At 53.1% G+C, this 12821-nt stretch overlaps 1 protein-coding gene across 2 annotated transcripts; it reads left to right on the top strand.

Annotated features, from left to right (window-relative positions):
- Positions 1 to 6468: 6468 nt before the first annotated feature.
- On the top strand, positions 6469 to 12464 carry CRABP2 (cellular retinoic acid binding protein 2). 2 transcript variants are annotated; one of them, XM_079137544.1, is made up of 5 exons: positions 6469 to 6736; positions 6948 to 7098; positions 11046 to 11224; positions 11433 to 11549; positions 12004 to 12464. In XM_079137544.1, exons 2-5 carry the CDS (start codon positions 7029 to 7031, stop codon positions 12052 to 12054), a joined length of 417 nt encoding a protein of 138 aa, XP_078993670.1. In that variant the 5' UTR covers positions 6469 to 6736; positions 6948 to 7028; the 3' UTR covers positions 12055 to 12464. The 2 variants fall into 2 exon arrangements, with proteins under 2 accessions (XP_078993670.1, XP_078993669.1); XM_079137543.1 differs by lacking the exon at positions 6469 to 6736 and having other exon boundaries at positions 6895 to 7098.
- The last annotated feature ends 357 nt before the right edge of the window (positions 12465 to 12821 follow it).

Below are 12821 nucleotides of genomic sequence, written 5' to 3'. Positions count from 1 at the left end.
GGGAGCCCACACCCAGGACCCACAGAAGCCAGAGGCAGATAATCCAGCCTGGCAGCTCTAGACACGGGCTGGGCTGGCAGAGTGGGTATTTCTTGGGAAGGTTTTCTGAAGGGTGAGAGGGTGGATCTGGGGGACAGAAATTGAGCTATGACTGGGGAAAGGGCTTGCTCTTGGACTAGGTTCATGTACATCTGTACACACACACACACACACACACACACTCCAAGGCAGGGGCTGCCTTCTCCCAGCTGGAATCAACTTCCTTGGGCTCCTGGGAACCTAGCACCTGGAGGATCAGAGAGTATATGAGACTTAGCCCATGGGGACCACAAGTGCCCAAAAGCAACAAGAAAGTTGCCCCACTGAATGTCCTGTCCCCAGAATGGCTCTGTTTGTAGGCCAGTTAGTGTGGCTCTAAGGGAAGACTGACTAACAAATTTGCTGGATCATCTGGAAACCTGGCACTCACAGTCCCTGAGCTCTGGGATTTGGGAGGTGTGAGACCATGGCAGCGAGGCTGGCAGCTATGAAATCCAGGAATTGCTGGCTTCACTGAAACCTCAGGAATAAGTCCCTGTGGATCCCCAAGTTCCAAAGTTCCGGAGTACACGGCTTGCCCCAGGTTGGTGGAGTCACAGGTGGTGGAGAATGGGGGTGTCGGGGGTCTTGGGGATCATCAGGGCAGCGTGCACCTACAGCCTGGCTAACTGAAATCCACAGGACTCAGGCTCAGAGCCCTCCGGGAATCTGGGCCGCCTGGAGCCCTGGTGGATGGGATGGGGTAGGAGTACTGGGTAGGGGGAGGCAGGGAGACTGTTCCATCTCTTTTTCTTTGACAGCTGACATTTTCCAGAGCTGGCACCGGCAGGGGAAAGGAAATCAGAGCTTCCCACCTCACACATCTTTTTCCCATTTTGTTTGAGCTGTCCAGAGAAAGCCATTAGTTCTAGGTCAGTCTGGGCCTCCCCTGCCTGCCCATCTCTCTAGCTTTGGTAGAAGGAGGGGTGGGTGGGGGTCAGGGGAAGGACAAAGCCCTAGCCTGGCTAAGGGGCCAGACCCTGAACTCTTGTATCCCTTCTTTACCCTGCCTCTTAAAGATGGTAGGGTCTGGGCAGGGAATAGGAATCTGGGCCCCTGGGGTGCCCTCCCTTATTCTGCTTAAATCCTCTGTACTTCAGACTGCTTCTGGGGAGTCTTGCTCTCTGACCCTAAGATAAAGGCCTATGAGCAGCTAGGCCTGGGTCTGCTCTGCAGCAGGAAGGGCCTAGGGGTTAGGGACACTGCCCTTATTACCCAACTCCTGGGAATTCATTCTCCTTCCAGAAGCCACCAGCCAGTCTGGTTGGGGAATAAGTTGCTGGGTCCCCTTGTCTGCAGAAAACTGCATTTGGAGACTTGAGAGAAGCAAGAAGTAGGAGCCCTAAGGAACCCTAGAGAAGAGCTCTACCCAAGCTGGCTGACCTCCCTCTAGAGGCTGACCTGTCACCCCTTCCTATCCTATCCCCAGGGACAGTGACTCCAATATCCTTTTTCTGTTCCCCATCCAGAATTTCAAAATCCAGAGCTTGACCCCCACTTAGTCCTCTTCCCTGGAAGGACTTTGACCATCTCCCTTCCTTCTGTCTCTTTGCTCTTTAATTCCAGAATCTGGGCCCTACACCCACCAGCCTGCATCCCCTCCCCCATCTCTTCTTCCTCAATTCCACATCATCTCAGTGCTGCATGGGATGGGAGCATCTCCAGATCCTCGATCTTTCTCCATTTCCCATCCTCAGAGGATGGAAGCATCTTGGGCAGAAATGGCAGCTGGGCTGCAGGCTGTGCATCTTTTTCATGGCTGGCTGCTTTTCCCAGGTGCCATGAAAACTCCAGTGCTCAGGCTGTCAAACTTGCCATGGTTCCAAACTTGACCCTCTTGCCCTGGGCTTCCAGGGGTTAAGGGGCAGAGGTTGGGAGTGGCAGAGGGGTCTGGCCCTAGAAACTGGATCTTAAAGTCAAGCAGAGTTTAACTGCAGGTCACAGTCTCCATCCAGGGGACTGAGTCTCAGTCCAGACATGTCCTTAGACAGTGCATCCCCACCTCCTCCCTCTCTCTTCCCTAGGCTTAGCCAGCCCAGCCCAGCCCCGAGGAGAGCGTTGGCAGCTGGGGCTGGGAAAGAAGTACCAGAGCCAAGAACAACAGAGGCTCCGCCTGGGTGCTGCGCAGACCCTCTCCTGGTCGCACTGTAATCCTCCTTAGTACAGTCAAGCTTTCTCCTCCCAGTCTATGATGCTGACCCTACTAAGCCACACTTGCGTCTGTCTCTTTGTCAAGTTCCAGGCTGGCCCTGGAGGTCACCGGCATCCCCTGTCTTTGGGTTGAGCTTTCTCTTTCCTCGGGTCACTCATGATTCTCTGCCCTCACCCTCCCTAGTTCACAGGATCTGTCTTCTGTACCCAAATGTTTCTAGGAAATGAGTTGCCTCCTTTCTAGGTCTCTGACCCTGTCTTCCAGCTTACATTTCCTGTCACTAGAGACTTTTTTGGTCTAACTCCCATCCATTCTGCTTTGACGGCAGTTTCCTCTGGGAGAAAAAATTCATAGCCTGAATTCACATTTGAAAGACCTGGGTTCCTGAACCCAAATGTGACACAGGGCATGGTGGCATATGCCTGTAATTCCAGTGACCTAAGGAGGCTGAGGCAGGAGGATCATGAGTTCAGAGCTAGCCTCAGCAAAAGAGAGGCACTAAGCAACCCAATGAGACTCTGTAATTTACATTCGTAAAATACAAAATAGGTCTGAGGATGTGACTCAGTGGTCGAGTGCCCCTGAATTCAAAATAAATAAATAAATGAATAAAATTTTAAAAAAATAAATAAATAAAAATAAAATTTTAAAAAAATTAAAAGGGGTATGGGCATATGGATGCAGCTCAGTGATAGAGAGCCCCTCGATTCAATTGCCAGAATTAAAAGAGATAGAGATAGATAGATAGATAGATAGACAGACAGACAGACAGATAGATAGAGAGAGAAAGAGGGCAACACCCCCCTCTTACAAAGGGCCAGAGCAGACTGGGCAGCAGAATGCTAGAGTCTGTGCTCTGGGCTGAGTGGAAGCCTCAGGACTCAGGGGGCCAGGAGACAGCAACCATCTTGTCCCAGTGGCTCCCAGACCTCCCTATCTTCTGTAAAAGTTCTGCTTTCTTTGCTGGCCCTCTTGGCTGAGTGGCAAAACCCCAGGTGTCCAGCCCCACCTAAGTTTGATTTCTACGTGAGTCTCAGCCAGCAAACCCTCTGACCCAGCAGATGCAGTAACACTGCTGGGGCGAGGCTCTCTGCAAGTGCTGACTTTGGCCAGAGAATCTCCTCCGTCCTGGTTGGGGGTGTGGGTGGGGGCTTCATGACTCTCCCACTCTTCCCATCTGCAGTTCACCCTTCCCTTCCTAGTGCTGAGTTGGGTGGTCCCTCTCCTCCCACCCAGACTTAAGGGAGTGCTGGAGAGGGGTGGGGGCATCTCCTTTTAGAAGATCTGTACCCCTCAATCTTATACACATCTACCCCCACACACACACTCCTCACCCTGTCCATTGCCATTCCTGCTGGTCGATGCAAAACTGGCAAAACTTTCTTCCTAGCCACATTACAATGGAACAAAGCTCCAGAATGTCCCTTTCCTAACCCTTTCAAGCTTGTTCTGTTTCCTCGCCACTCCACTCCCATCCTGCCTCTGCTACCCCAGCTTTTCTCATCAACTTTGTACCCTTCCCCCAACTTGAGTTTCCAAAATCCTGGGGGAGCCCCAACAGGGGTATGATCAAGGATCCTAGAAAGGGGGAAGGGTCGCCTGGGGCAGATCTGCAGCAGATTTGGTCTTAATTAAAAGGCCAGCAACACTGGGAAATTCCTTCTCCTTATTGATCCCAGCGGGAAATTAAAACCAGTTGCTTGTGACTGAGTGGCTGATGCTGGTCACCATTCCTCCCCATCGCCTGGTTCCAAGCCCCTGCCCCTTGCCCCTGGGCTCTCCCATCCATCTCTGTTAGCTTCCTCTCCCAGTCCCCCCACCTCTTTCATCACCCATTCCTCAATGTCTCCCAATCCCCTTCCCCAGCATCTGCCCTAAATACCTTCCCATGCCTCCTGCTCCCCTGGGGTGACAGGGCTGCTAGAGGCTGAGACCTCCAACTAGTCAGCACCCTGCGCTGGACCTTCTACCCTCCTCCCTCAGTCAGGGTTGGGGTGCTGGGGCTGGAGCTCAAGCCCAGAGCTGCCAAACCGCAAACACTCACATCTGGAAAGAATTCCCCTCCCAGCCCGACTTCTCTTTGTCTCACTTCTGTCTCTTTGGAAATCCTGGCCAGTTGGCTGGTTGGGGGGAGAGGGGAAGTGAAGTGAGGGGAGTGGGCCCAGGCCTCCCTGCCCCCACCTCAGAGCCCCTCCCCTGACTCCAGCCTCCCCAGTATTCTCAGCCAAGCCATCATGTCTGTGCTCCCCTGTGCTAGAGTGAAGGGACCAGAGGATATACCTCCAAGAGTTAGCCATCCTTGGGGTGAGGTTTTGGTTTGCTTGTCTTTGCCATACTGGAGATGGAACCTAGGGCCCCCAGCATGCTAGGCAAGGGCTCTACCACTGAACTACATCCCCAGCCCTGGGGTGAGATTTCAACATCCTCAGTCACAAGGCTTGCTGCCCTGTCCCTTCTGCAGGAGAGATGCTTCGTGGGCAGAAGGCTAGACTCTTCCAGCTGGGGACTTAAGGTGGCTATAGTGGTCGGGAGTGCAGTGGAGATGAACAGAATGACCTTGGGAGAGAAGGAGAGGAGTGAGGGGAAAGGAGGGGCAGCAGGAGTCTGGTTTCGCCATGTTCCCTCCTCCACTCTGTCCTCATCCCTTTGGCTAGGAGCCTGATTTCACTGTCAGAACCTAATCCCCCTCCCTCCCTTTACCTACAGCGACGCTGAGCAGGGAGGATGGGAGAGGAACTCTGTTCTGCCTGCAACCCCAGCCCTAAGCCCTCCCCAGGGCCCCCTTCCTTCCACCACCTCTGCTTTGTCTGTCTTTCCAGAAGCCCAGACACCACCTGACCCCTGAATCAGCTCTCCCAAACAGAACCGGGACCCCTAAAACCAGGCCAAAGAGACCCGCTCCTTCAAATCTGCGGGTTGATTGGCTTCTGCGGGGGCGGTGGGGGGGGGGGGCAGCTAGAAGTCCTTTCCGCACTGAAACCTCCATCCCTCCCGCTGCAGGCAGCCCGGCTGCCTTAGTTTTCAACACACCTTAGAGTGACAGAGATCCTTCTATCCCAGAGGCCTGATCCCCGGAACACTGAAAGACCAAACTAAATCTTTCAGCCCCTCTGCTCTGGTTCCATTTCTCCCATCTCCTCCCCAGCCCCCGCCAAAGCCCCCTGGTCCCTAAGACTGTTCCTGGGTCCTATGGGTAAGGACTGCGAGTTCTGACAGCCTTCCTGCTCCACCCTTGGCCACGCTGGCAAGGAGGGGCCAGGCAGGGACCTAGGGCTGTGACCGTTTGTGGGGTTTTTCGTCCCGCCTTAGAGCTGGAGAGCAAGTCCTGGAAAAGTGGGGTGTGGGGGGAGCGGGGTGCAAGCAGTCGGGCAACGAGCGCTGCAGGGCCCTTGGGCGATGGAGGAGGGGAAGGTTCTTCCCGCTCTGGGGACTGCACCGGGTCCCGCTCAGCTCCTCTGCGGTTTCCGGCCTCGGGTCTCCCTGCCAGTCTCCGAGACTCCGTGTCTGATCTGCAGTTCTGTTTCTCTGTCTTGCGGCGCTCTCCAGGGGTCTCGCCCACTACCACGAGGGTCTCCGCGGGAAGCTGTGCCCCACACCCCACCTTTGATCTCCCACTTCAAAGTCGTTCACCAAGGGGCCGCCTCTCCTTCCGCCAGTTTTACAGCTCAGAATGGTGACACCTGAGACCCTACTCCGCCCCCTTCCTGGGCACCCAGGTTTTTTCTCCAACATAGGTGGCAGCGCTATTCTCCCTGGCTCTGCGCCTCTGTCTGGGTCCCCCCCTTCCCTGCCCCCCACCAAGACCCTCTCCGGGCAGGGGGAGCGCAACCACAGAGAAAGAGCCTTAATAAAGAGCTCGTGTCAAGTGACTGGTTGTGACCTCTGCCCTCCCCAGCCCGAGCCCGGGCTCCTGCCTTAACCCTTGGATGTCCACCCAGTGCATTAGGAGTGAACCTCCTTTTGCCCACTTCTGGGGTCCCCAGTCACTATCCCAAACCAAAGCCGAATCTTGGGGTGGGGAGACCGTGCAACCCCCTCCGGGCCCCTTAGAGTCGTTCCAGCAGGGGGCGCCGTTGCCTCGCACAGATGCCTGACCACGGAACCCCAGGGCTGTACTGATCCTCCAGGGCTCCCCACCTCCTCTTGGAGTGCGAAACTATCCCACATGAATCAGTTCAGGGTCCATTGGAGGCCGAGTTCGGTTGCCCATTTCCTTCCTCAGCTCCAGCTCGAAAAGTGGGGTTTACTCTCTGGTGGGGTCGACGTATGTCAGGCGCGAAGGAGTTTAGTGCACTAAGTCAAGCTGGGGACCGGTACGGAACAGGCGAGACTTGACCCTACGGATTGTTCTGCAGGACGTGAGATTCGAGCTTCTGGCGACCCCTCCTCTCGCCCGAGATCGCCAATTCAAGTGCTCGCCTTTCATTTGCCTCTTCATCCACCTACTGGCGGAGGAGGCTATCTGAGCCCCCAGACAACTCACCCACCTGACTAGAAAAAGATTGGGCGGGTGTTTGGGGTGCGAAACAAGGATGGTAGAGGGGGCGAAGGGCCCCCCAGGTGGGGTGGGAGGGCGGAGCGGGGGGCGGGGCCACCTAATTCCTGGGCAGGGGCGGGCCTCACGCAGGGTATAAAAGCTGCCCGCGCGGGAGCCTAGGCCAGCTTTGGGGTTGCCCTCGGACGTGTCTTGGTTATTGAGTTTTACCATCCTTCGAAGGCGGCGGCGACGTCTATTTCGACTAAAAAAGACTCAGCGTCCTGTGCTCTACTCGAGGGGATCACCATCCACACCACCACCATGCCCAACTTCTCTGGCAACTGGAAGATCATCCGATCGGAAAACTTCGAGGATTTGCTCAAAGCCCTGGGTAAGGAGTTTTTGAGCGCCCGGGAGAGGCCCGGGGGACGCTGGGGTCCTCTGAGGTGGAGAGGTAAGGACGGGAAAGAAAAGGAGGCCGGAGTCAGGGCTTTGAGAGCCTTGGCGTCTGCATCCCAAGAAAAAAAGGGGCAAGCCCATCGCCTGGGTCCCGGGGCGCTGAGCCCGGACACCTAAATCCTGCTTTCTCCGGGGAGGCGCCCACCCGTGCCAGCTCCAGCGGTGACTCAGCCTGTGAATCAAGTAGAAACCAGAAACACGAGGTTGGTCTCGAGAGGCGGTTAGCTAGCCCGGCTCCTTGACCCATTCATTGACCAGCACTCCTGCCTCTCGAAAGTTTAGAAACTGCCGGCTTGGAGCATGGAGAATCCTGCATCCAGGAAGGGAGCCTGGGTCCTTACCCAGACGAGCCCCTTGGAGACATTCCAGCTTTTCCCCACTGCCCCGCCAGTAACCCAATCCTCGGGGCAGGTTCGCTACCCTCTGTGTGGGGCTCAGCCCACCAGGTGATCCACCGTCCCAGCGCTTCCCATCCCCCTCCTTCCCCCTTTTGCTCTCAACACCCCACCCCACCCCCATCTGTGAGACAAATATTTTCCTACAGCAAGCAGTCCAGAGTCCTAAAATCGCTCTGGATAATTATCACTTTCTTGGATTTCAACAAATGGCTTCGTGTGAAACCCCAATCTCCCATTTCTGAAAATCCGGTTCCCGCCTCCCTGGCTTGCCAGAGACCAACTGCAGCCCAGACGGTGTGGTGGTCAAAGGTGGGGAAAGCTGAAGCACCCAAAGGGATCTTCCAATTTTCCAGGTCATCTTCTGCATATCCTCTGGGTTGGGACTGGGCCACAGGGTCTGGGGAAGGGGAGAGAGTCAGAACTTGACTCCTCCTGGAGAGCTACATCTGGGAAGAGATGGAACTTAATTAAGGGCCCCAGAAAGTGGGAAGAGAGCCAGAAGCTCTGGAGCCTAAGGGTAAGAATGCCTTTCATTTCTGGACTGAATAGAGACCCTGGTTGGGCTGTGTTGGGGAAGAGGGCATTCTGTGAAGAGCTGGGGTCTGTGGGAGTCTAGACCTCAAGATTGCCATGAGGAGAGCAGGGATTTCTATCTCTTCTTGCTGTGGGTTCTTCCTGCTATCTAACTCTAACTGCAATATTCTTTTTTTCAGTGCTAGGAATTGAACCCAGGAAGGCTCTACCAGAGTTTCATCTCAGCCCATTTTGAATTAATTAATTTATATATATATGTATGTATATATATATATATATATATATATATATACATATATACTTTTTTTTTTTTTTTTTTTTTTTTTTTTAATTTTGAGGCAGGGTCTAAGTTGCCCAGACTGGCCTTGAACTTTCGATCTTCCTGCCTCAGCCTCCCAAATTGCTGGGAGGCATGTGCCACCTTGCCCAGCTTAACCACAATACCTCTTATATTCACATCAGTCTTCCTGTTCTACCCTTGATAAGATTAAAGACCAAAGCATAGAAGTTTTCCCTTTGGAAAACTTAAATGCCACTCCCTCCTGTCTGCTTTGGATTTTGGCCCCTCTCCCTAGTGGATGAGGTGGTGGCTGGGCACACTCCTAGACCCCACTGGGAGAGTAAGATTCAAAGCCCAATCCTGCTGTCTCTTCAATCTGTTTGTTCTCCCCACAGGGTCTCTTAAAGCCACGTGCCCTCTTCAGACCTTGTTAGGGGGCAGATTGAAAACAGACCCGTTAGATAAACACTGTCCTGAGTCAGCCAAGGTCGGCTGGGCCAGGCCCAGCTCCACAGGCACCAGGGGCTGGCTGAAGGGCTGCTTCCTCTGAACCCAGCCTTGCCTCTGCAGGCTTCTATGTCCCTTTTCCATTTACTGGTGAGGGATGCTCAGGTATTTGGGGGATATTTGTCCAGACTATCCAGTATGCTGGTCAAGGCCTGCATCGCCAATTTGGTTACTCTAGCAGTAAAGATGGATGTTAGATATCAGGGTGAACTTCCTAGGTAGCAACAGATAGCAAAGTGACTTCTTTGTCTAAGAAGATGGGATGGAGTGTGTCTGCTCTACAAAGTCAATTGGACCTGGAAATGTACCAAAAGTGTGGCTCTGGGGATCCTGAGGCACTTCCTTCCTCTCCCTCTGTTTGGAATAGGATGAGTCTGCTTTGATGCTGGTAGAAAGCGAAGTTGCTTCTCTAGGAGCCCAGATCTGGAGGAGGGCCAGGGAGTTGGCCCTCTTGTTCCCTATTGCATTCTTAAAGGGTTCTTCTCCACCTGGTCAGGTGCAGTGGGATGTAGGGCTTAGACCTGGGCCTGCTGTGTCCAGAGGTGCTCCTGGCCTGCTTTTCTTCTTGTTGAAGGGGTGCTCTCTCCTGTCTCCCCACCCCTTTTCATAACTGGGGAGCACAGAGAAAAGGTCCAACCTGGGAAAGGATATGGGGGCACAAAGATACTCTGAATCTATAGGGGTTGAGGAAGAAGCCCTGATCCCAAGGGGGCATGGGGGATCCTGGGGCAGGGGACACAGCAGGATAGAGGTCCCTTTTTTCTTTACTCAGGCAAGCTTTCCTGAGGGCCAAGGGGCATAGGGACCTTCCAGGAGGGCCAATGAACAGAGAGGGAGTCTAATGCAGGGAACGTTGAGCCCAAGATCTGGCTTTTTTTGGACGGAGACTTTTTTTTTATTAGAAAAAAATAATACATAACAGTAACGATAGTTATCACTTCCTGAAAAAGATTTTTTTTTTTTTTTTTTGGTGGTACTCGGGATTGAACCCAGGGGCACTCTACCATCTACTACTGAGCTACATCCCCAGTCCTTTTTATTTTTGAGAGACAGGGTCCAGCTGATTTACCCAGGATGGCTGTGAACTTGCAATCCTCCTGCCTCATCCTCCTGAGTAACTGGAATTGCAGGCATACGCCACTGCACCTGTCTTCATTTCCTGAAAACTTAAAGTGTGCCTGACACTATTTAAACTAGATCCTATACATGCTTTTTTTTTTTTTTCTTTTTTGGTACCAGGGATTGAACCCAGAGGTGTTTAACCACTGAGCCACATCTCCACCCTTTTTGTGTTTTATTTTGAAGCAGGGTCTCACTGAGTTGCTGAGGCTGGCTCTGAACTTGTGATCCTCCTGCCTCAGTCTCCTGAACTGCTGGAATTATAGGCATGCTCCACTGCACCTGGCTAAACATGTATCATTCTACTTGATAAATTTGATGAAGGATTGTTTCCAATTTACAGTTAAAGAATCTAAAGTTCAGAAAGGTTAAGCCAAGGATCACCCAGCCTAAAAGGGGACTGAGTCAGGAGAAAATCACAGCCTAATGAATCTTACTCCAGAGGCTCTGGCTTCTCAAGCTGCTAGCAGGCCATTCTATATAGAGAGATAGCTCCTCCATCTCTTCCTGTGCTGAGAATCCCTGCTCCTCATTTTTTGTGGGGAGGAAGGGCAGAGATTGGGCAAAAAAAGACCTACCTAGCTCCAGCTAGGGTGGGTAGTTAGGGCAGCAAGGGAAGTGGCCCCTACTTCCGGGGTCTGCCCTGCACTTGGACATGGTAGGGAAAGGGGCAGGGGATACCCAGTGACTCTGAGGAGCCCACCCCAACAGAAGGTGTTACACCAAGGTGAATGAAAGGCCAGAGTGAGGTAAACAGAGGCTGTAGCAGGATGCTTGCTGGGTGGGAGCATAGAGTAAGCTGTCCCTGAAGATTCTGGGGTGAAGAGCTGGAAAGTCCCATTTAGTCCTGCATACTCAGCAAGGTGTGGTCACAGATAGGAGCAGGACTGGGGCAGGGCACTACCTCTCTGCCCCTCCTCCCTAAACCTATCCTCTTTCACCACCAGCATCTCCTGTAAGTTACCTCCCCCACAGTAAGTCACAGGTCTCTGTTCCAGCCATCTCAGAGGGTGACAGTTGCTCCCTTCCCTCACCCTGCAGGGGTGAACGTGATGCTGAGGAAGATCGCAGTGGCCGCAGCATCCAAACCGGCAGTGGAGATCAAACAGGAAGGAGACACTTTCTACATCAAAACCTCGACCACTGTGCGCACCACGGAGATCAACTTCAAGATCGGGGAGGAGTTTGAGGAGCAGACTGTGGATGGGAGACCCTGTAAGGTGAGTGCCAGGAAGGGCACCTCCAGGTCATGGCATTTCGCCCTGCTTCTCAACATGGCACTGCTTAAGATTTCCCAGACTCTTCTCTCTGTTCCCCATGGAGAACTTCTAAGAAATAGTGGGGGCAGGAAGGGAGTCTGTCTCTTATTCCTCTCACTGCATGGCGCCTGCCACAGGTCCAACTCACTTGCTCACCTATTCCTTGCAGAGCCTGGTAAAATGGGAGAGTGAGAACAAAATGGTCTGTGAGCAGAGACTTCTCAAGGGAGAGGGCCCCAAGACCTCCTGGACCAGAGAACTGACCAATGATGGAGAGCTGATCCTGGTAAGTCCCACCTCCTCCCAACTAATAGAAACCCCAATGTCACCTTTAGAGACTCTTTGGGAAGCCCTAGGAAGAAAGTTCAAGGATAACCATGGTTGGTTGCCCTGCCCTCCAAATGGGGCTTCTTGGATGGGACTAAGCTGCCTCTATCTCACACAGTGTACATTAGAAATGGTGGTTCTTGCCCAGTGTGGCGATGCACACCTGTAACCCTAGCGGCTCCAGAGAGGCTGAGAGGCAAGAGGATTGTAGGTTCAAAGCCAGCCTCAGCAATTCAGCAAGCAACTCAGTGAGACCCTGTCTCTAAATAAAATGTAAAAAAAGGGCTGGGGATGTGGCTCCGCGGTTAAGCACCCCTGGGTTCAACCTCTGGTACCAAAAAAAGAAAGAAATGGTGTTCCTTTTGTGCAGAACAAAAGAGTCCCCAGACTAACGACTATTTCTGTTCTTTCAGACCATGACAGCAGATGATGTGGTATGCACCAGGGTCTACATCCGAGAGTGAGTGGTCGTGGGTCCGAGAGTCACCCAGATCCACCATCCCCCACGCTGCCCCCTGCTTCACGGCCCATGGGCCACCACCTTCCCTCCATGCTCTACTAGGCTAGCTTTCCCCTTACCCTGGTCACTTCTGAGGGTGGCTGGGATGCCTCTTGCAGGGTCTTGCTTTTTTTGACCCCTTGACTCCTCCCCTATGCCAACAGAGGGATGGATTGCAAGAGTCCCAGTCACCTCTTCCGGCCTCACTGCCCCTTCCCCAGATCTGCAGTCCTAGTCCCAAACCAGTCCCCAGCAGTTTCTTTTCCCATGAGGGGACCTGAGGGTCTGAGTGAGAAAGATGGACTCTCTGGTTTCCACTCCTTCCTGTAGCCAATGTGCTTTAGAATATTTATTTGTTAATTTTATTAAAAAGTTAAAAAAAAAAAAAAATCTGTCTCTGGCTCATCCGGCAGGGATGGATAAGTCTCCCAGAACTCCTTTTTTGAAATGTGAATGGACTCATGTTTCAGTAGCTCAGGTTCGGGTTAGACAGTGGGAGGGACAGGACAGTCCTCTCATTCCCATGAGCTGAGTCTACCTTGTCACCTACACTTCCTCTCCTCCAGCCACCTTGGTCTCAAATGCAGGCATCCTAGGGCCCACGCCTCCTCCTGATCCCCCAACAGGAGCATGAGGCTCTGAAGAGCCCCCGCTTCTCATGTTTTCCATGGTGGTGACACAGTTCCTCTTCCAGTTGTCCCTTCTCTCCTCCAGTCTCAAGCCATGGGCCTG

The sequence above is a fragment of the Sciurus vulgaris genome (genome assembly GCF_902686455.1).
Source record: "Sciurus vulgaris genome assembly, chromosome: 1".
Classification (NCBI taxonomy): Eukaryota; Metazoa; Chordata; class Mammalia; order Rodentia; family Sciuridae; genus Sciurus; species Sciurus vulgaris.
The sequence above is the reverse complement of the archived record's forward strand: the minus strand, read 5'-3'. Positions and strand labels throughout refer to the sequence as shown.

Bases quoted from the DNA above. Each gene is read 5' to 3' on its own strand.
- CRABP2 (XM_079137544.1), top strand. From the start codon at position 7,029: ATGCCCAACTTCTCTGGCAACTGGAAGATCATCCGATCGGAAAACTTC. The intron at 7,099-11,045 runs GTAAGGAGTTTT...CTCACCCTGCAG, and splicing joins GGATTTGCTCAAAGCCCTGG to GGGTGAACGTGATGCTGAGG. The intron at 11,550-12,003 runs GTAAGTCCCACC...CTGTTCTTTCAG, and splicing joins ATGATGGAGAGCTGATCCTG to ACCATGACAGCAGATGATGT.